Raw genomic sequence first — 21,728 nt, forward strand, 5'->3', positions numbered from 1 at the left:
GGAATTTCAGAGTGAGGTTGAGAATCAACGTGACAGGAAAATCAAGTTCTTGCTATCAGATCGTGGGGGAGAATACTTGAGTCACGAATTTGGCACACACTTAAGAAAATGTGGAATAGTTTCACAACTCACGCCGCCTGGAACACCTCAGCATAATGGTGTGTCCGAACGTCGTAATCGCACTCTATTAGATATGGTGCGATCTATGATGTCTCTTACCGATTTACCGCTATCATTTTGGGGCTATGCTTTAGAGACTGCCGCATTCACTTTAAATAGGGCTCCGTCGAAATCCGTTGAGACAACACCGTATGAATTATGGTTTGGGAAGAAACCTAAGCTGTCGTTTCTAAAAGTTTGGGGATGCGATGCTTATGTCAAGAAACTTCAACCTGAAAAGCTCGAACCCAAGTCGAAAAAATGCGTCTTCATAGGATACCCTAAAGAAACTGTTGGGTATACCTTCTACCTCATATCCGAAGGCAAGATCTTTGTTGCCAAGAATGGGTCCTTTCTAGAGAAGGAGTTTATCTCGAAAGAAATAAGTGGGAGGAAGGTAGAACTTGATGAAGTATTACCTCTTGAACCGGTAAGTGGCGCAGCTCAAGAAAATGTTCCTGAGGTGCCTGCACCGACTAGAGAGGAAGTTGATGATGATGATCATGAAACTTCAGATCAAGTTGCTACTGAACTTCGTAGGTCCACAAGGACACGTTCTGCACCAGAGTGGTACGGCAACCCTGTCTTGGAAATCATGTTGTTAGACAACGGTGAACCTTCGAACTATGAAGAAGCGATGGCGGGCCCGGATTCCGACAAATGGCTGGAAGCCATGAAATCCGAGATAGGATCCATGTATGAAAACGAAGTATGGACTTTGACTGACTTGCCCGTTGATCGGCGAGCCATAGAAAATAAATGGATCTTTAAGAAGAAGACAGACGTGGATGGTAATGTGACCATCTATAAAGCTCGGCTTGTCGCTAAGGGTTATCAACAAGTTCAAGGGGTTGACTACGATGAGACTTTCTCACCCGTAGCGAAGCTGAAGTCCGTCCAAATCATGTTAGCAATTGCCGCATTCTATGATTATGAGATATGGCAAATGGACGTCAAAACGACATTCCTTAATGGTTTCCTTAAGGAAGAATTGTATATAATGCAGCCGGAAGGTCTTGTCGATCCTAAGAATGCTGACAAGGTGTGCAAGCTCCAACGCTCGATTTATGGGCTGGTGCAAGCATCTCGGAGTTGGAACATTCGCTTTGATGAGATGATCAAAGCTTTTGGGTTTATGCAGACTTATGGAGAAGCCTGCATTTACAAGAAAGTGAGTGGGAGCTATGTAGCATTTTTCATATTGTATGTGGATGACATACTATTGATGGGAAATGATATAGAATTCTTGGAAAGCATAAAGGCCTATTTGAAGAAGTGTTTTTCAATGAAGGACCTTGGAGAAGCTGCTTATATATTAGGCATCAAGATCTATAGAGATAGATCGAGACGCCTCATTGGTCTTTCACAGAGTACGTACCTTGACAAGATTTTGAAGAAGTTCAAAATGGATTAGTCAAAGAAGGGGTTCTTGCCTGTATTGCAAGGTACGAGATTGAGCTTGGCTCAATGCCCGACCACGGCAGAAGATAGAGAAAAGATGAGTGTCGTCCCTTATGCCTCGGCCATAGGGTCTATCATGTATGCTATGCTGTGTACCAGACCTGATGTAAACCTTGCCGTGAGTTTGGTAGGAAGGTACCAAAGTAATCCCGGCATGGAACACTGGACAGCGGTCAAAAATATCCTGAAGTACCTGAAAAGGACTAAGGAAATGTTTCTCGTTTATGGAGGTGACGAAGAGCTCGTCGTAAAGGGTTACGTCAATGCTAGCTTCGACACAGATCTGGATGACTCTAAGTCACAAACCGGATGCATGTATATTTTGAATGGTGGGGCAGTAAGCTGGTGCAGTTGCAAGCAAAGCGTTGTGGCGGGATCTACATGTGAAGCGGAGTACATGGCAGCCTCGGAGGAAGCACACGAAGCAGTCTGGGTGAAGGAGTTCATTACCGACCTAGGAGTCATACCCAATGCGTCGGGCCCAATGACTCTCTTCTGTGACAACACTGGAGCTATTGCCCTTGCCAAGGAGCCCAGGTTTCACAGGAAAACCAGGCATATCAAGCGTCGCTTCAACTCCATTCGTGAAAGTGTTTAAAATGGAGACATAGAGATTTGTAAAGTACATACGGACCTGAATGTAGCAGATCCATTGACTAAACCTCTTCCTAGAGCAAAACATGATCAACACCAGAATTCCATGGGTGTTCGATTCATCACAATGTAACTAGATGATTGACTCTAGTGCAAGTGGGAGACTGTTGGAAATATGCCCTAGAGGCAATAATAAAATGATTATTATATTTCCTTGTTCATGATAATTGTCTATTATTCATGCTATAATTGTATTATTCGAATATCATAATACATGTGTGAAAGTGCAACTATCCCTAGGTGGTTTTGGTAATTCATAACAACATATAGCTCATTGAGCTAATGCTATTCCAAGATGATTATTTCAGGAAAGCTCAATGATTGGCATGGCATGGATGTGAAAGTGGAACCCTCAAAATGCTAAGGACAAAGGATTGGCTCAAGCTCAAAAGCTCAAGACTCTTCATTTTATATTTTAGTGATCCAAGATCACATTGAGTCCATAGGAAAAGCCAATACTATCAAGGAGGGATGAGGTGTTGCTTAATGAGCCTCTTGCTTCATGTGCTTAGTGATATGCTCCAAAACCCTCAACTACTTTCCCATATCCACATATGACCTAAACCCTAAGCCAAACTCGGTCCTACCGATTCTTCCTATCCGGCGCCACCGAGTTTCACTTGTCATTAGCCACTGCCAAACCCTAGCAATTCGGTTCTACCGATAAGGATCTCGGTCTCACCGAGATGGGGATTGCAAACTCTCTGTTTCCCTTTCGTAACTTTTCGGTCTCACCGAAAGAGCGAATCGGTCCCACCGAGATTGCAATGTAAACTCAGTGTTTCCCCTTTGTAACTTTTCGGTCTCACCGAGTTCCACTCGGTCTCACCGAAAGAGCAAATCGGTCCCACCGAGTTTGCCTGACCAACTCTCTGGTTAGCTAATTACCAAATTCGGTCTCACCGAGTTTGTGTAATCGGTCTCACCGAGATTACGTTATGCCCAAACCCTAACCATATCGGTCCTACCGAGTTGCATGTCAGTCCCACCGAAAATCTCTAACGGTCACTAGGTTTACATTTTCGGTCCGACCGAGTTTGTTGATTCGGTCCCACCGAGATTGGAAAACTGTGTGTAACGGTTGGATTTTGTGTGGAGGCTATATATACCCCTCCACCTCCTCTTCATTCGAGAGAGAGCCATCAGAACACACACACCATTCCAACTCATATGTTCTGAGAGAGAACCACCTACTCATGTGTTGAGACCAAGATATTCCATTCCTACCATATGAATCTTGATCTCTAGCCTTCCCAAGTTGCTTTCCACTCAAATCTTCTTTCCACTAAATCCAAATCCTATGAGAGAGAGTTGAGTGTTGGGGAGACTATCATTTGAAGCACAAGAGCAAGGAGTTCATTACCTACACACCATTTGTTACTTCTTGGAGAGTGGTGTCTCCTAGATTGGCTAGGTGTCACTTGGGAGCCTCCGACAAGATTGTGGAGTTGAACCAAGGAGTTTGTAAGGGCAAGGAGATCGCCTACTTCGTGAAGATCTACCGCTAGTGAGGCAAGTCCTGTGTGGGCGATGGCCATGGTGGGATAGACAAGGTTGCTTCTTCGTGGACCCTTTGTGGGTGGTTGCTTCTTCGTGGACCCTTCGTGGGTGGAGCCCTGTGTGGACTCGCGCAACCGTTACCCTTGGGTGGAGCCCTGTGTGGACTCGCGCAACCGTTACCCTTCGTGGGTTGAAGTCTCCATCAACGTGGATGTAGGATAGCACCACCTATCCGAACCACGGGAAAAACATCCGTGTCTCCAATTGCGTTTGAATTCTCCAAACCCTTCCCTTTACATTCTTGCAAGTTGCATGCTTTACTTTCCGCTGCCTATATACTCTTTGCATGCTTGCTTGAATTATGTGATGATTGCTTGACTTGTCCTAAATTAGCTAAAATCTGCCAAGAACTAAAATTGGGAAAAGGTTAAGTTTTTATTTGGTCAAGTAGTCTAATCACCCCCCTCTAGACATACTTTCGATCCTACAAGTGGTATCAGAGCTTTGGTCTCCATTTGCTTTGATCTCCATAGCTTTTGGTGGTCATAGCCTTGGTTTCACAACCTAGGAGAGTATGGCGTCTAGCGAGGGAAATTATCACCGTAGAGGTCCTTACTTTGATGGTACTAATTTTGCTAGTTGGAAGCATAAAATGAAAATGCATATTCTTGGACATAACCCCGCCGTTTGGGCTATTGTGTGTGTTGGTTTGCAAGGTGACTTCTTTGATGGGAGAGAACCAAACCGTGAAGCTACCGCGGATGAGTTGAAGATGTTGCAATACAATGCTCAAGCTTGTGATATTCTCTTCAATGGATTGTGCCCCGAAGAATTCAACAAAATCAGCCGTCTTGAGAATGCAAAGGAAATTTGGGACACTTTGATTGATATGCACGAAGGTACCGACTCCGTCAAGGAATCCAAGTTGGATGTGCTTCAAAGCCAACTTGACAAGTTCAAGATGAAGGATGGTGAAGGTGTCGCTGAAATGTACTCTAGGCTTGCTCTCATCACAAATGAGATTGCCGGCTTAGGAAGTGAAGAGATGACCGATAGATTCATCATCAAGAAGATTCTAAGAGCCTTGGATGGAAAATATGATACCGTGTGCACATTGATCCAAATGATGCCCAATTACAAAGATCTCAAGCCAACGGAGGTGATTGGAAGAATTGTTGCTCATGAGATGTCACTTAAGGATAAAGAGGAACTTCACAACAAATCAAGTGGTGCCTATAAAGCCTCATGTGAAGCCCCTACATCATCAAGTGAGAAACAAGACTTCAATGAAGAATTGAGCTTAATGGTGAAGAACTTCAACAAGTTCTACAAGAGTAGAAGCAAAGATAGAAGCTTCAAGTCAAGGTCCTACAATGACAAAAGATCTTCTAGTCGAGAGCGAAACTGCTACAATTGTGGAAGACCCGGACACTATTCCAATGAGTGTACGGCTCCCTACAAGAGAAGAGAAGATTCTCCAAAAAGAAGAAGCAAAGGATCACCACCAAGAGAGAGAAGGAGTAGAGATGATCGTTATGAACGAAGATACTCACGGAGAAGCAAGGATTCGGAAAGGAAGGAAAAATCATCAAGGAGCTACACAAGACGAAGACATCAAGCTCATGTTGGTGAATGGGTATCCGGCTCCGACTCCGACAGCCACTCCGAGAGAAGTTATCACTCCGACTCCGAAGATACTCAAGATGAAGGTGTTGCCGGTCTAGCACTTGTGTCAACCAACTCCTACGACATATTTGACTCACCAAATGAAGGAATTGGAAGATGCTTCATGGCCAAAGGTCCTAAGGTAACACACCCCGAGTATGTTGATTTCAATAGTGATGAAGATGACTTGTTAGGTGATGATTTGCTTGTTGACAACTCTAGTGATGAATACTATGATGAAATGTCAATTAAACATGCTAATCAAGATAAAACGAATGACAATGATAAGGAGAAGATTGAGGCCCTAACTAAAGAACTAAACACTCTTAAGTTAGCTCATGAAACCATCTTCGAAGATCATCGAGAACTTTTAAGAGCTCATGAGAAATTACGCTTTGAAAAGCTCAATCTTGAGCAAGAGCATGAGTTCTTAAAAGCAATCAATGATGATCTCCGCAAGAAAAGTTCTTCTTACATTGCCAAGCGTTTACTCTTATCCACTTACATGCCTCAAGTCAAGTCTAGTAACAAGAAAGATTCTTCCTCTAGCAGTAACAATGATCATGTTAAATCCAATATTGTTGCTTCTAGTAGTTCTCTTGATTCCACTAATGATTCTCTTAGCCAAGTTACACTTGAGCAAGAAAATAGTTTATTGAAGGGAATTATAGAGAAAGGAGTGTACAAAAGCCTTGCCGGGAGTAAGCAATTCGAGGAAATTGTGCGCAAGCAAGGAATGCACCGGAAGAATCAAGGTGTTGGTTTTGAACGAAAGTTCAATGCCAATGGAGTTGAGTGGGAAGAAGATCAATACCCCAAGACAAAGTTTATTCCTCAACAAGAGAAGTATGATACTTCTTTCAAGGGGACACAAGCTCAAGATGATCTTCCACCACAAGACTACAAGCAAAAAGGCAAGGACAAGCTTCAAGAGGAAATTGATGCATTTGAAGAAGCTCCAAAGACCTTAGTCAAGTGGATTCCCAAGACTACTTCAAGTTCCACTTCATCAAGTACGACTACAACTCCAAGGATTCCCATCAAGATGGTGTGGATCCAAAAGAAGAAGAACTAGAGAGTTCTCGAGGGTGACTCCGCCAACATACTTCACTCTTATCATTTTGGCAAGAACAAGTGCAATCAACTTCCACATCTTGCACTAGTTCAAGGAGTCACAAACCCTCTTGTTGGTAAGACAAGGGACAAGGTAACCTAAAAGTTTTCATGGACATCATCTTGTGTGTGCATCACTCTATGTCTATGGATATCCTTGTTTGTTCCTTGTGGGACTAACCCATGTAGGTATTGAAAGTGCAATTCACTCAAATGGATAGCTCCAAGAGATCTACATCAACATTGAGCATCCACATCTTCAATATCTACATGAAGTCATCATCGACAAAACCCAAGGTTAGTTCATCCCTCTTAGGGGGGATATCACATCTAGGGGGAGCTTTACTCTAAGACTTGAGCTAAAGCAACTCTAAAGATGTGAACACAACAATGCTTTATGTAAAAGTGGTAACCCCACTTGAGCTTAAACGATGAGTATGACCTATGATCAAGTGTTCTCACTTGACTCCTAAGTCAATATACTCATATATAGATGACCTAGTCATCGCAAATTGCTTGATAGATGCTAGAATTGGTTGTGCATGCCTTGTCACATATTTCATTTGCCATCTTATTGTGTGAGCATGCTGGTTGCATATTTTACTCATTCGAGGACATCCACTTGTTGTTTTGATTGTTCGGCTTTATTTCTTTTGCCAAGTGGATGGACAAGAATGCCTAAGAACCTCCTCTAGCTATCTATGCTTTTCTCGTCTCAAACTCTATTCATGCTGCATCACAAAATTTGATCAAGTCAGATTCGAACCACTCTGTGTGAGGAGCGCTCGGAGTCCCCGATTCGTCATAGACTTAAACTTCCAAAACCTCTTTATGATTCTCGGTCTGACCGATACTCCACTTTCGGTCCTACCGAGATCATTAAGTTGATCTAGGTTTTCGATCTCGGTGCAACCGATTTGAACCTTTCGGTCACACCGAGTTTCAGTAACTGCTTGCAGTTATGAATCTCGGTGCCACCGAGTTGTTCCACTCGGTCACACCGACAGGGTCGGGCTATATATAGTCACGGGCAAAATTTTGGAAATTTCTCCGAACCCCTTCGCCCGCGCGATAGCCTGCTCTGCCCTCGTGGTCTCCGGATCGTCTTCTCGCCGCCAGCCGCCTCCAGTCGCTGGTCTCCGTCGCCGTCAACGGGAATTCTGCCCCGCCGTTGCCGCCGTAGCAAGTCCCCGCCGAACTAGGGTATGGACTTGATCTTTGTGCTATTCTCCAATCTGATTCCTAGCACATTGTGATCTTCATGATTCTTGCCACGATTGAAACACTCCTATCCAGTCAAAACGCTCATAGATTAGGTTTGATTCGAAAATTCTAGGTTTAGGTCTCCGCCGAAACCATCTCGGACCCACCGAGTTGAAAAACTCGGTCCCACCGATTTGGCTTATGCCATTGCACAAGTGAGACTCGGTCTGACCGAGAATTACTTATCGGTGTGACCGATTTTGGAACTCTGTGAAACCCTAGCAGTCTCGGTGCCACCAAACTGTGACTCGGTCCTACCGAGTTCACTAGTTTAGGTTCCAAAACTGCTTCGGTATCACCGAGTTTGAAAATCGGTAGATCCGAGATGATTTCAGTGGGAAACTAAAACTAAGTTTCTAGATCATTCTTTTGCAAAAATCTTTGTGTTTTGTGATGCTCATCCTTTCTACCTCATCTATAATCTGTTCACAGGGTCAGCAGTCAGTTTGCAGCATGTCTGATCAAAGTGATAGCCAAAACATGTCAGAGCAGCAGATGCACATGAGTGAGGGCACTAGTCCCTCAAGTTCTTCAGATGAGGGCAGCAGGAGCACCCCTAGCAACTTGCCAAAGGCTGCCACGAGACAGAGGAAGAAGAGGACTTCAGATTCCGAAGATGAGGACTATGTGGCAGAGGAAGAGGCCACTTCCAAGAGAGTTGAGCCAGCTCAAGGCACAAAGCCAGGGCTGAAAATCAAAAGGCCAGCAGGCAGGCAGCCCATGTCAAAGGCAAGAGCCTCAACTGAGAAGCCCACTTCCCAAGAGCCAGTTGCTACAGAAGGCAAGAAGAGGAAGGAAAGGGTCAAGAAGACCGCAGCCAGAGTGCTAGGAAAAGCTTCCATCATGGAAGAGGAGGAGGAAGAAGAGGTAGCTGCACCAGCACCCAAGGCACCCAAGCTGATGGGTGATGCCATAAGGTCAGGGGCTACTGCATCTAAGCCCAAAGCTGCCTCCAAGCCAAAACCAACAAGGAATACAAGGAGCATTCCTGCAGCTGAGAAGAAGAAGGCCCCAGTGCCTGAGACTGTTGCTGAAGAAGAGGAAGAGAATGTCCTGAGAAAGCTAAAGCCCAAGATCCCAGAACACAACGATGCTCATCCTGTGGCTGAGGATATGAAGCTCAGGAGAGATTCAGGGCTGAGGAAGTGGAGAGAAGCAGACCCGTATGCTTCAAGGAGAAGGACTGCCGTGGACTACAGATTTCACACCAAGGAGCAGCAGGATGAGACAGTGCTGCTAGATAAGAAGCCCATTGTCTGTGATATGCGATGGGTTGATTGGCAATATATAAAGGACAACGAAGAGCACTATCCTGGAGTGCAAGACAGCTTCATAGCTTGTGGAGTAGCTGACTTTGTTGGGCAGAAGCTCACAAAGTGGAATGAGGAGCTTATAATGCAGTTCTACTCCACGGCACATTTTTATCCAGATGGGAGGATCACATGGATGTCTGAGGGTACGAGGTACCAATCCACTGTTGAGGAATGGGCAAAGTTAATTAATGCCCCAAAGGAGCATGATGACGACATGGACATATATGCCAAGAAGAAGATGGACCACAACTCAATGTCCAACATGTACAAGGAGATCCCAAATGAAGCATTTGATACTTTCAAGTTTGGCTCAGTGCATTATCTTCTGTCAGGTCTGCCTACGATCAATTGGATACTAAGGCACACCTTACTGCCCAAGTCTGGAGATCACAAGATGATCAGAGGCCATGCTATCAACTTGCTACATGTGTTTGATGTGCCTCAAAAGTTCAAGGTGATGAGCCTCATAGTGGAAACAATCAAGAGGACTGCAGCAGATCAGAAGAGGAGTTGTGGATATGCCCCTCAAATTCAGGAGCTCATCAACTCCAAGATGGGCACGGGCATATATTTATTGGACAAGGAACATTTGCCCATCCGTCCAGATTTTGAGGACAGTCAAGTTGTCATGACTGAGAACGAGCCATCGTCTGCACAAGCTTACGCAAAGAAGGAGAAGGCGAGGAAGGAGAAAGCTGCCAAGATGCCAACTCAAGAGGAGGCATCTGAATACTTCTTGAAGACCAAACAAGAGCAGCTTGGTTACTTGATTGCATCCACGCTGAGGATTGAGCAAAGTCTGGCCACCCTCACTCAAAATCAGCAGAGCCTAGAGAGAATCATGGAACAGAAGTTCTATGACTTGGATGTCAAAGTAACGAAAGTTTAGTCTGCAGTGGAGCAGCTCCAGGAGGACATGCAGGAGAGGAGAGGCAGGACTACCACTCATGCCTTTGCCAGAGTGCCACGAGGCCCGAGGTCATCTGTCGTGCCAGTTGCTGACACCAGAGCCACCACCTCAGCACCAGCCACAGCCTCAGTTCCACCAGCTCCAGCATCTACTTCAGCTCCAACTCCAGCGTCTACTTCAGCATCTACCGAAGCCTTCGTCCTTGGAGTGATCCGGACTCCACCACCACCAGAAGATCAAGCCTGAGCGTCGATCTAGTGCTATGCATTTTTCTAGGAACTTTTTGGTAACTTGTTGCCAAAGGGGAAGAAGATGTATAGATCATAGGCTTCGAGAGAGAGAGAGTGTTGCTTTTCTCTCTTGCTTTATTTGGTGGTTTTTCAACCTTGTTTGCTTTTGAGTGCGTGAGATACTATGCTTGTGAGACATTGATGATCATGTGTTTGATCATAAGCTACACTTAATGCTTGCTTAATGGTATTATCTTATCTATCTTATGTGATCACTCACTATTCTTGGTGATGAGTGCATGTATTTCATTCTTATCATTTTAAGCGCTCCACCAAGATGTATGTGACATGGAAGAGTAACCCATGACTCTAACTCCTTGTGCATTTGCAGTCCAAAGCAAATTTTAAATATGCACAAATTTAGGGGGAGCTCTTACTTATCACATACTTCTCAAAGCGACGATATATTTCATGCTTATTATCATTTGTCGAAGCTTTGATCTATATGTTGTCATCAATTACCAAAAAGGGGGAGATTGAAAGTGCAACTATCCCTAGGTGGTTTTGGTAATTCATAACAACATATAGCTCATTGAGCTAATGCTATTCCAAGATGATTATTTCAGGAAAGCTCAATGATTGGCATGGCATGGATGTGAGAGTGGAACCCTCAAAATGCTAAGGACAAAGGATTGGCTCAAGCTCAAAAGCTCAAGACTCTTCATTTTGTATTTTAGTGATCCAAGATCACATTGAGTCCATAGGAAAAGCCAATACTATCAAGGAGGGATGAGGTGTTGCTTAATGAGCCTCTTGCTTCATGTGCTTAGTGATATGCTCCAAAACCCTCAACTACTTTCCCATATCCACATATGACCTAAAACCTAAGCCAAACTCGATCCTACCGATTCTTCCTATCCGGCGCCACCGAGTTTCACTTGTCATTAGCCACTGCCAAACCCTAGCAATTCGGTTCTACCGATAAGGATCTCGGTCTCACCGAGATGGGATTGCAAACTCTCCGTTTCCCTTTCGTAACTTTTCGGTCTCACGAAAGAGCGAATTGGTCCCACCGAGATTGCAATGTAAACTCATTGTTTCCCCTTTGTAACTTTTCGGTCTCACCGAGTTCCACTCGGTCTCACCGAAAGAGCAAATCGGTCCCACCGAGTTTGCCTGACCAACTCTCTGGTTAGCTAATTACCAAATTCGGTCTCACCGAGTTTGTGTAATCGGTCTCACCGAGATTACGTTATGCCCAAACCCTAACCATATCGGTCCTACCGAGTTGCATGTCAGTCCCACCGAAAATCTCTAACGGTCACTAGGTTTACCTTTTCGGTCCGACCGAGTTTGTTGATTCGGTCCCACCGAGATTGGAAAACTGCGTGTAACGGTTGGATTTTGTGTGGAGGCTATATATACCCCTCCACCTCCTATTCATTCGAAGAGAGAGCCATTAGAACACACACACCATTCCAACTCATATGTTCTGAGAGAGAACCACCTACTCATGTGTTGAGACCAAGATATTCCATTACCACCATATGAATCTTGATCTCTAGCCTTCCCAAGTTGCTTTCCACTCAAATCGTCTTTTCACTAAATCCAAATCCTATGAGAGAGAGTTGAGTGTTGGGGAGACTATCATTTGAAGCACAAGAGCAAGGAGTTCATTACCTACACACCATTTGTTACTTCTTGGAGAGTGGTGTCTCCTAGATTGGCTAGGTGTCACTTGGGAGCCTCCGACAAGATTGTGGAGTTGAACCAAGGAGTTTGTAAGGGCAAGGAGATCGCCTACTTCGTGAAGATCTACCGCTAGTGAGGCAAGTCCTGTGTGGGCGATGGCCATGGTGGGATAGACAAGGTTGCTTCTTCGTGGACCCTTTGTGGGTGGTTGCTTCTTCGTGGACCCTTCGTGGGTGGAGACTTGTGTGGACTCATGCAACCGTTACCCTTGGGTGGAGCCCTGTGTGGACTCGCGCAACCGTTGCCCTTCATGGGTTGAAGTCTCCATCAACGTGGATGTAGGATAGCACCACCTATCCGAACCACGGGAAAAACATTCGTGTCTCCAATTGCGTTTGAATTCTCCAAACCCTTCCCTTTACATTCTTGCAAGTTGCATGCTTTACTTTCCGCTGCCTATATACTCTTTGCATGCTTGCTTGAATCATGTGATGATTGCTTGACTTGTCCTAAATTAGCTAAAATCTGCCAAGAACTAAAATTGGGAAAAGGTTAAGTTTTTATTTGGTCAAGTAGTCTAATCACCCCCCTCTAGACATACTTTCGATCCTACAATGTGTGAATACATAGACCACAATGTTTCCCTAGTGAGCCTCTAGTTGACTAGTTCGTTGATCAACAGATAGTCATGGTTTCCTGGCTATGGACATGGGGATGTCATTGATAACGGAATCACATCATTAGGAGAATGATGTGATGGACAAGACCCAAACCTAAGCATAGCACAAAGATCGTGTAGTTCGTTTGCTGTAGCTTTTCTAGATGTCAAGTATCATTTCCTTAGACCATGAGATTGTGCAACTCCCGGATACCGTAGGAGTGCCTTGGGTGTGCCAAACATCACAACGTAACTGGGTGGCTATAAAGGTACATTACAGGTATCTCCGAAAGTGTCTGTTGGGTTGGCACGAATCGAGACTGGGATTTGTCACTCTGTATGACGGAGAGGTACCTCTGGGCCCACTCGGTAATGCATCATCATAATGATCTCAATGTGATTAAGTGGTTGATCACAGGATCATGCATTATGGTACGAGTAATGTGACTTGCCGGTAACGAGACTGAACAAGGTATTGGGATACCGATGATCGAGTCTCGGGCAAGTAACGTACCGATTGACAAAGGGAATTGAGTACGGGATTGATTAGGTCCTCGACATCGTGGTTCATCCGATGAGATCATCGAGGAGCATGTGGGAGCCAACATGGGTATCTAGATCCCTCTGTTGGTTATTGACCAGAGAATCGTCTCGGTCATGTCTGCTTGTCTCTCGAACCCGTAGGGTCTACACACTTAAGGTTTGGTGACGCTAGGGTTGTATAGATATGAGTATGCAGTAATCCGAAAGTTGTTCGGAGTCCCGGATGAGATCCTGTACGTCACGAGGAGTTCCGGAATGGTCCGGAGGTGAAGAATTATATATAGGAAGTGTAGTTTCGGCCATCGAGAAAGTTCTGGGGTCACCGGTATTGTACCGGGACCACCGGATGGGTCCCGGGGGTCCACCTGGTGGGGCCACCCATCCCGGAGGGCCCCATGGGCTGAAGTGGGGAGGGGAACCAGCCCATAGTGGGCTGGTGCGCCCCCCTGGCCCCCCATGCGCCTAGGGTTGGGAACCCCAGGGGAGGGGGCGCCTCCACTTGCCTTGGGGGGTACTCCACCCCCTTGGCCGCCGCCCCCCCTAGGAGATCCCATCTCCTAGGCCGGCGCACCCCCCTAGGGGGCCTATATAAAGGGGGGGAGGGAGGGCAGCCGCACCTCAAGCCTTGGCGCCTCACTCTCCCCTGCCACACCTCTCCCTCTCGCAGAAGCTCGGCAAAGCCCTGCTGCGTTCACTGCTGCATCCACCACCACGCCGTCGTGTTGCTGGATCTTCATCAACCTCTCCTCCCCCCTTGCTGGATCAAGAAGGAGGAGACGTCATCCGCTCCGTACGTGTGTTGAACGCGGAGGTGTCGTCCGTTCGGCACTTGGTCATCGGTGATTTGGATCACGGCGAGTACGACTCCATCATCCCCGTTCTCTTGAACGCTTCCGCTCGCGATCTACAAGGGTATGTAGATGCACTCTCCTCTCATTGCTAGTTGACTCCATAGATTGATCTTGGTGAAACGTAGGAAATTTTTTTGTTTTCTGCAACGTTCCCCAACAGAATATACAACGTAGATTGCGCAAAACTAAAATTTTATAACACGATCTTTCCTTCTGATAAGCGGGGCAATCATCGTTATAAAAAGTTAGTGGCGGTGGCGATATCCGTCAGTAGAAATAATGCCTCTCACGTCCTATCCTTGTCCCGATGGTGCGAATAGCGTCGGAGAAGGATATGTGGAGGTGTGTCTTCGTCAGATCTCACGGGATTCGGTCAGTGCTGGTTTTGGGTGGATCTATTTGGATTTGGTTCATCTTCATTCGTGTAGTTACATGTTTGATCTTTTCGATCTATAACTCTTCATCAGCGATGGTTGTTGGTCTGGTGCGCTGGTCTTTTGGGGACGTAGTATGATGACTTTTAGACTGTCTAGTACAATAAGTTTTGCCCGGCTCTCTTGTAATTTTTATTTTCTCTACTATTCTCTATACTGACATGATTTGATGAATAATTTAAAATTTTCTCTCGCAAAAATATTCAATAAAAAGTTAGTGCCACGAGTAATAAACCGAGGTTTTTTCACCCCTCATTGTGTAGTTCAGCTCTTCGGCGTTTCTTTTATCGTCCTACGTGGAGTACCATCTTGTGGTTCTTTGCCACACACAAAAAGAACTTCTCACATGATAGAATTCTGATAGGAAGTGTTTCCCAAGCTAAAATGCCGTTTGAACAACATGCTAGAACAGAGTAGCTTGTAAGAGTTATACTGAAACTGAATTTGTAGCCCGGCTGAAAAGGGAAATACACATCCACCAGAGGAGAATATAAATAACGTAACAAATGAAGGAATTATATATTCATAATAATCTCGTAACAAGATTACATCGCAATGTCGTGTGTAATATTTCCTCCGCCTATAACCAAAAAAATCTCAGAAACAATGAAACTGTATAGACAGCAGCGAGAAGAGTCGTCGCTGCATCTAGAACACGATGGCGGCGGCCACCGCTCCGGCGACCGCGACGAAGCTGGCGGCGGATGAGTACACGGCGGAGCTCGCGGGGGTGCCGGTGGGGGCGCCGACGGGGGCTCCAGCGGGTGTGGCAGAGACCGCGGACGGCGTCATCGCGGAGGGAGCGTCGGTGGTCGGGGCAGGGGGAGATGCCATCGGGGACGGCGACGCGGCGGTGGGCGGGGTGGCGACCGGCGCAGGGGCGATGGCTGGGGACCTCGCCGGTGGCGCTGGAAGAGGGGCCGTCCTGGGCGCCAGCATGGGGCCCTGCGCGGCGGCGGCGACGGCGAGGAGGGCGAGGAGGGCGGCGACCACGGCGAAGCGAGCCATCTGGTTGTTGTCGACGGTGAAAGACTTGCCGGAGAAGATTCGGAGAGGAGACGGTGGGCGGTGGCGAGCGAATGCTTAGCAGAGGAGACGACGGTGGTGAGCTGCGAGTTGTGATTTGGGATGGAGGGAGGAGGCGCGGTTTTATAGCGGGAACGAGAAGGAGATTTTTCTAAACGTCGGTTGAGGTGGGCAACAGCTGTAACGTTCGGGTCTCGGGCTGCCGCGGGCCCGTGTATCACTGTCGCCAACGGCATCGACGCGTGAGAGAGACCAGTCTGTCAGGGAGACAGGTGGGGTGTCTTCGCGGGGCGGCGCCGCAAAGGGTTTTGATTCCTTCTCGCAGCGGCGCCGCGTCCTGGGATTACGGGGGTGATCACTAATCACGAGGTCGTCTAACGACTAGTTTGGAGGAACGTGGTGGATCCTGAACGCGTCAAGATTTCATCCAAGTGTAGAATTAATTTTGACTTGGTAAGAGTAAGCCGACTAGCAAACCAAGGGGAAAAGCACGCAATGCAAGACTCGTTAGCGCTAAGATTTCGTCCAAGTTCCAAGTACTCTTTTACTCCGCATATAAAATTTGGTCAAAGTCAAACTACACAAAATTTGACCAAATTTATGTAAAAAATATGAACATCTACAATATTAAAACCATATAGTATGAAAATACGTTTCATGGTGCATCTGATAATATTGATTTCATATTGTGATTGTTTTCTTGTCTTAATACAAAGTTAGTCAAACTCTACAAAGCTTGACTTTGACCAAACCTTATATGCGGACTAAAAAAACAGAGGGAGTAGTACTTTTTTTCCACGGAGACTTCGGGTTAGCTGCTGCATTGCGTGTGTTTTAATAGTGGCAAGTCACAAGTGCAGAATTCTGACTTGATAAGGCTGGTCATAGTGGGGAGTAATTTATACTAGTGTCATGCATATGACACTAGTTTAAGTTAAAGTAACATAGTGTAAAGTAACATAGAGTAGATTGCTTGATTTATTAGCTCATAAACTCATTTTGCATCGGGAAGCGTTGTGTTACGGTAATATATTATGTTACCACAAGCACGTCTTTCCTTATTAAATACTTATCACATAAGCGAAATTGTCTTGGGAAGTGTTAAGACTAGCCACAGTAGGGAGTAACTTAGAGTAGTAACATGCATATGTTACTAGTCTATGTTACTACCTCCACAATGGGGCGTAACATATGCGTGGTGTCATGCAACACTTCATTTATTAAGTTAAAGACTTATCTTGTCTTGGTATGCGTGATGTTACTCATACTACTAGTAACTAGCTATGTTACCACATCACTCTCTTTCTTCATTAATTACTTGCCACATCATCTATTTTGTCTAAATATCTGTTATGTTACCACCTATGTTATTCCCATTGTAGGTACTCCCTCCGTCTAGGTGTATAAGTCACATTAGAAGGTGCATCACGACCTAGGTACAAGCTAATTGGAGGAGAAGAAAATTTTGGACCGGTCCTTCTTCCAATCAAAACGTTGATTTCCTTCTTCTAAACATAGCATTTAATCGCAATACTTAAGAGGATGACGTATTAACTACCATGCATGCCCACGTACTTCTAGCATGCAAAGCCGCATTGATTTCTCGCCTAATCAACGCATAGACATGTTGCATGCATTGGTCATTGCCTGAGAAAAAAAGGGAGGAGGGGTTTTCACTGGAAGATAACGAGGTATAGGAGGCAAAGCTGGCTGGCCAACAAGGCTGGGAGGGAATCGAGATGAGAAATTAATGAACAATGCCTAAACGTTTTGGAAAAATTTTAATTTTCGTAAGGTGACTTACACACCTAGATGGAGGGAGTAGTCTAAGTTACTACCTAAATTACCCCACTATGACTAAGCCAACCAACAAATCAAGGGGTGAGCAGACAATGCAAGACTCGTTAGCGCAAAACCTAAATAGGTTAGCCATTTATGTTAACCGATTATAGTTGCTCAGTGCTTCCAAGATGGGAAAACCTCATGGACTATCAAACTTTATTTCTAAAAGGCGCACCTTTCTTCTCAATCCACCTCTCATTTCTGGCACTGGGTTCATTTGGTGATGATTATTGGCCTTGCTTGTGCACTTTGTTTTGCATTTCAGTTCTGGTTTCCCTTTTCCAGTTCCAGCATTTGAACCTTACAAGTACCGTCTGTTATTATCGAGGACACTTAGCGAGGTATCATATATGTATGTATCCTATATTATCCGACTTCTCTGTGAGTGATGATCAACATCTTACGCAACGCCGTCAGAATGGTATCTATGGGCAATGAGTAAAAATTGCGAGAAAGCTTGTCCATCCTGATAATTATGACACTCTGCAAGAAGGCAATCAATCTGGACAATGAGAACTAGCCGCGATAAGTCAATATGGTAGTGTCAAAATGTTTTTATATTATGGGACGGAGGGAGTAGATGGTGAGACAATTAACCTGAATCACAAGCATGGACATGTGGAATATGGATATTGTTTGAGTTGTTTTCTTCTAGTAGAGTGTGCCGACCTAACGAGCCCGTGGCATCAATCGACATTTGCCACCAGTTATTTTTCCCTCGAAAATGGCATGAACACTACCCTTACGTAATAAGAAACAGTGAGCATGTTTACATGGTACGTCATTTTCATGTAAGGAGCAAAGTTCTAAAAACACCGCTTCACCAACAGGCAATCAAAGCACATTCTAGGTACTCCCATTTTGCGTTATAGTTACACTCTTCCTTTTCTTTTTGCGTTATCGTTACACTCAAATGATCAATTGTAAGTTTGCAATGCAAAAGGTGTTTTGACTTTCCACTGACATTAGTGATCAGCTTCATACTACATACACCATAACCGAAATGAAAACCCCATAATTTAGCGAGTGGTTGGATCCGATGACACGACGCTCGTGTATGTTACCAACGATTGCGGTTGAGGTTGAAGTTTTGTTGCCCGGAGTTGCTAACAATGTTGGTCAATGTGGACATTTTGCTATTGAATGATGTTAATTGCTTTGATATGATTTTAGGGGTCATGTCACCTTTTAGTAGGTTGGTTGTGCTCAATGTCTTTTTCTTTTTTTGCGGGAAGTTGTGCTCAATGTCTAATGTACTATCTCTTCTTCGAATTGTATTAATCTGGAGGTAGGGTGTATTTGGTACGTTTTGATATTAATACACTGGTTTGCTATACAAGAGTATTTTTTTATAAAGAAAAAAAAACATCTAATTTTAGAACGAGTCTCCTGGGAACGGAGAGCTAACACGTAAGAAAAATGGTCAGAATACGTCCCTAAAATGGCGCATCTGATCAGATGGAAGCAATTTGTTGGACCGAAGTAGCAGCCTAGCAGGGGAGAATTAATACTGGACCAAGTTCATGTCTGGTAAGGTAACGAATAAACGAATTTGTATTCATAATAATCTCATGCATCCGTAACAAGATTACATCGCATGGTGGTATGTATCCCTCTCCTCAGTCGGTCCAGCAAAGAATCATGGAAAGAATCTCTCCAGTATAAACAACGCGAAAACAGAGCACGGAGAGCAGAGCCTCGCTCCGTCTAGAACACGATGGCGGCGGCGACCGCGCCGGCGACGGCGACGAAGCTGACGGAGGACGTGTAGACGGCGGAGCTGGCGGGGGTGCCGCTGGGGGCAGCGGCAGGTGCGCCCTCGGGTGTGCCGGAGACCGCGGACGGGGGCATCGCGGAGGGAGCGTCGGTCGGGGCGTCGGTGGGCGGGGCCGGGGGAGAGGCCAGCGGGGACGGCGACGCGGCGGTGGGCGGCGTGGCGACCGGCGCAGGCGCGGTGGCCGGGGACCTCGCCGGCGGTGCGGGGAGAGGCGCCATCCTGGGCGCCGCTCCGGGGGCCTGCGCGGCGGCGGTGACGGCCAGGAGGGCCACGATGGCGGCGACGACGGCGAAGCGGGCCATGAGGTTGGCGCAGGCGGTGATCGGCGGAAGACCTTGGCTAAGATCTGCAGAGCAGGAGGGGGTGGCGAGTAGAAGCTGTGTGAGGGAGCTGCGAGCTTGTGTGTGCCGGTGGCGAGGGGATTGGTAGGTACTTATAGCAGGAGGGACGCGTATTCTGCCCGTTAACCACGGCTGTGTCGGGCTGTAACGTTCGAGTCTCGCGAGATCCCGCGCGGCATCGGCGCGGTCGCTGTCGATGGCCTGTAAGCAACGACGCGTGAGACCAGACTGTCGCCGTGCTGCCATTTTCATGCCCGCCACCCCTCTTCGCGGAGGGGCGCCGCGCCAGCCAAGTCGACCCTTGGCACCGTGTCGCGGCCAGACAGGGTCCAACGGCTAACTCGACGTGCTCACGACCTCAGCTAGAAAAGAAGTCGTCGCGATCTTCGGCACCAGGTATTTGATCAGGGAAAATGAGGCAGATTAGGTGCTTTATGATTTGTGAATGTCACGTGTCATCCATCAGGGTGGGTCTCACCTGCTAACCCGTGAGACCTGGTCTCATATAATTCTTTTTTGTTTGTAGGATAGTCGTGTGGCTAGCTTTCTGTGAGCTTTCCAATTTCTTTGCTGGAATGGTGGTGGTGTTGGAAGTTTATTATTACTAGCCGGTTATTGCTGCCTCTAATGAAAAAAAAAAGTAATGGGAACAAAAAAGACAATGTTGTTGTGCATGTTGGTTCTTCGGCTCCGGTTCCGACCAACGAAAGTGGGCTAGTTTCCGACTTGTTGGGGAATGTATGAGATTTCTGTGTTCCTCAATTCCGTGTGGCTAGAAATGGGGCGTTCTATGGGTCCTCATCAATGTTTTTTTCTCTGGAGCGGTGATTTGTTGCGTAGATCGTGGCCGCCGGCGTATTCTTGTCTACATCGAGGACTTTTTGCACATTGCTTCTATAAGCTCTTGGATATAAACAAGTTTGTTCTGCTGAAATGGAGGTACAAAGACAACAGTAAGCTTTGCTCACAGAGTGTGTCGGAGGATGCCGGAGGAAAAAGATTGCGATGTAATTTTTTAAATTTCTGCAAGAATGTTTATGTAAGGATTTGTCCAACTTAATATATAACATTTTTTGTAAAAAGACTACACAATAGGAACATGAAAGAAAGATGTGAATTGTTTGCAATATTTAGAAAGGACATAAAAAGACAAAACACTAAACATTCCAAGAAAAATATATGGTGAAAAAACAAAGAAGAGAAAAATAAAGGAAGAAACAAAGGAGTGTCATATATTTATAGTGATTTCTTCATTTGGATGTCTGTATTGGAGGGCCCCGTATTGAATTGGCCGGAATACAAATTCAACAAGAAAACTGAATGGAAATAATACAAATTCCTTGTTTGATTGTTCACTGAGTTGGATCGTGGAATCCAAGTGAGTTTTCAATACCGAATATTGTTTGGATGACAAACTATGAAATTGCATGGTTACATGGATTATGATTGACTCAATGTGCCTCGGGTGTTTTGATTTGTACTGTTTGATTTCGTTCAGGTGTGGAAGAAGCCCGCAACTAGTATTGGAACCCATGTGTTCGCGCACCCATGCTAAGGATCTAGTCGCCCAGCCGGGCTACTGCCCATGCGCCTACCATCATCGACACGTTAGGCCGTGCGCACGTCACCGCCGTGAAGTTGCTGAACCATCCCCTCGTTGCCGACGCGCTTCAGCCCACACGACACCTGACAATCACCATCGGCGTTAACGGCGCTCGAAGCACATGAACAGTCCTCCTCCCTCTTGTGGCCGCCGCCTCTTATTCACCTGTCGCTAACTTCTCTTTTCTTGACTGAAGCTGAATGTTTTGCATGAGTTGAGGATTGAGGGTGATTTCAGAGGAATACAAGAGAGGGGGTGGGGGGGTCTGATTTGGTTCGTGAATGTGCTAGTGTTGCATACAAATTCCGAATTGGGGGCTTCAATACATATACCCAAACGGGGTGTTAAAGCAACTCTAGCTGATACTATAAAATCATGTACCGTGATAGGGGTTTAAGGTATACCCTAAAACATTTTTACAGTATAAAGCGGGTTCCGGTAGAATGGGTACTGTAAAAACCATTCTAGGTTGGATGAGGAGCCCACACAGTCATCGGTTGAATTTACAATAGGGTCCTGAAAAATAACACAAATCATCCTAAAGGCAGAAAATAGATTACAATTGGGCCCCAGAGGGAAGGAGAGCCGAACGACCTAGCCGCTCACGCCGTAACCTGCGGTACACCGGCACGTCGCCGCTGACGCCATCCACCGACTGGATGGGCTAGATGTTAAGCTCGAGAGGCGCTAGAG

General features: G+C 45.9%; 2 protein-coding genes across 2 annotated transcripts; both read right to left on the reverse strand.

Annotated features, from left to right (window-relative positions):
* Positions 1-14,941: 14,941 nt before the first annotated feature.
* On the reverse strand, positions 14,942-15,588 carry LOC123083094 (arabinogalactan protein 1). Its single transcript, XM_044505228.1, has one exon. The coding sequence runs from the start codon at positions 15,452-15,454 to the stop codon at positions 15,095-15,097; it is 360 nt and encodes a 119-aa protein (XP_044361163.1). The 5' UTR covers positions 15,455-15,588; the 3' UTR covers positions 14,942-15,094.
* A 3,252-nt stretch (positions 15,589-18,840) lies between these two features.
* Positions 18,841-19,699, reverse strand: LOC123083095 (classical arabinogalactan protein 10). Its single transcript, XM_044505229.1, has one exon. The coding sequence runs from the start codon at positions 19,682-19,684 to the stop codon at positions 19,022-19,024; it is 663 nt and encodes a 220-aa protein (XP_044361164.1). The 5' UTR covers positions 19,685-19,699; the 3' UTR covers positions 18,841-19,021.
* Between the last annotated feature and the right edge of the window lie 2,029 nt (positions 19,700-21,728).

This window comes from Triticum aestivum, chromosome 4A (genome assembly GCF_018294505.1).
Source record: "Triticum aestivum cultivar Chinese Spring chromosome 4A, IWGSC CS RefSeq v2.1, whole genome shotgun sequence".
Lineage (NCBI taxonomy): Eukaryota > Viridiplantae > Streptophyta > Magnoliopsida > Poales > Poaceae > Triticum > Triticum aestivum.

Bases quoted from the DNA above. Each gene is read 5' to 3' on its own strand.
- LOC123083094 (XM_044505228.1), bottom strand. From the start codon at position 15,454: ATGGCTCGCTTCGCCGTGGTCGCCGCCCTCCTCGCCCTCCTCGCCGTC.
- LOC123083095 (XM_044505229.1), bottom strand. From the start codon at position 19,684: ATGAAAATGGCAGCACGGCGACAGTCTGGTCTCACGCGTCGTTGCTTA.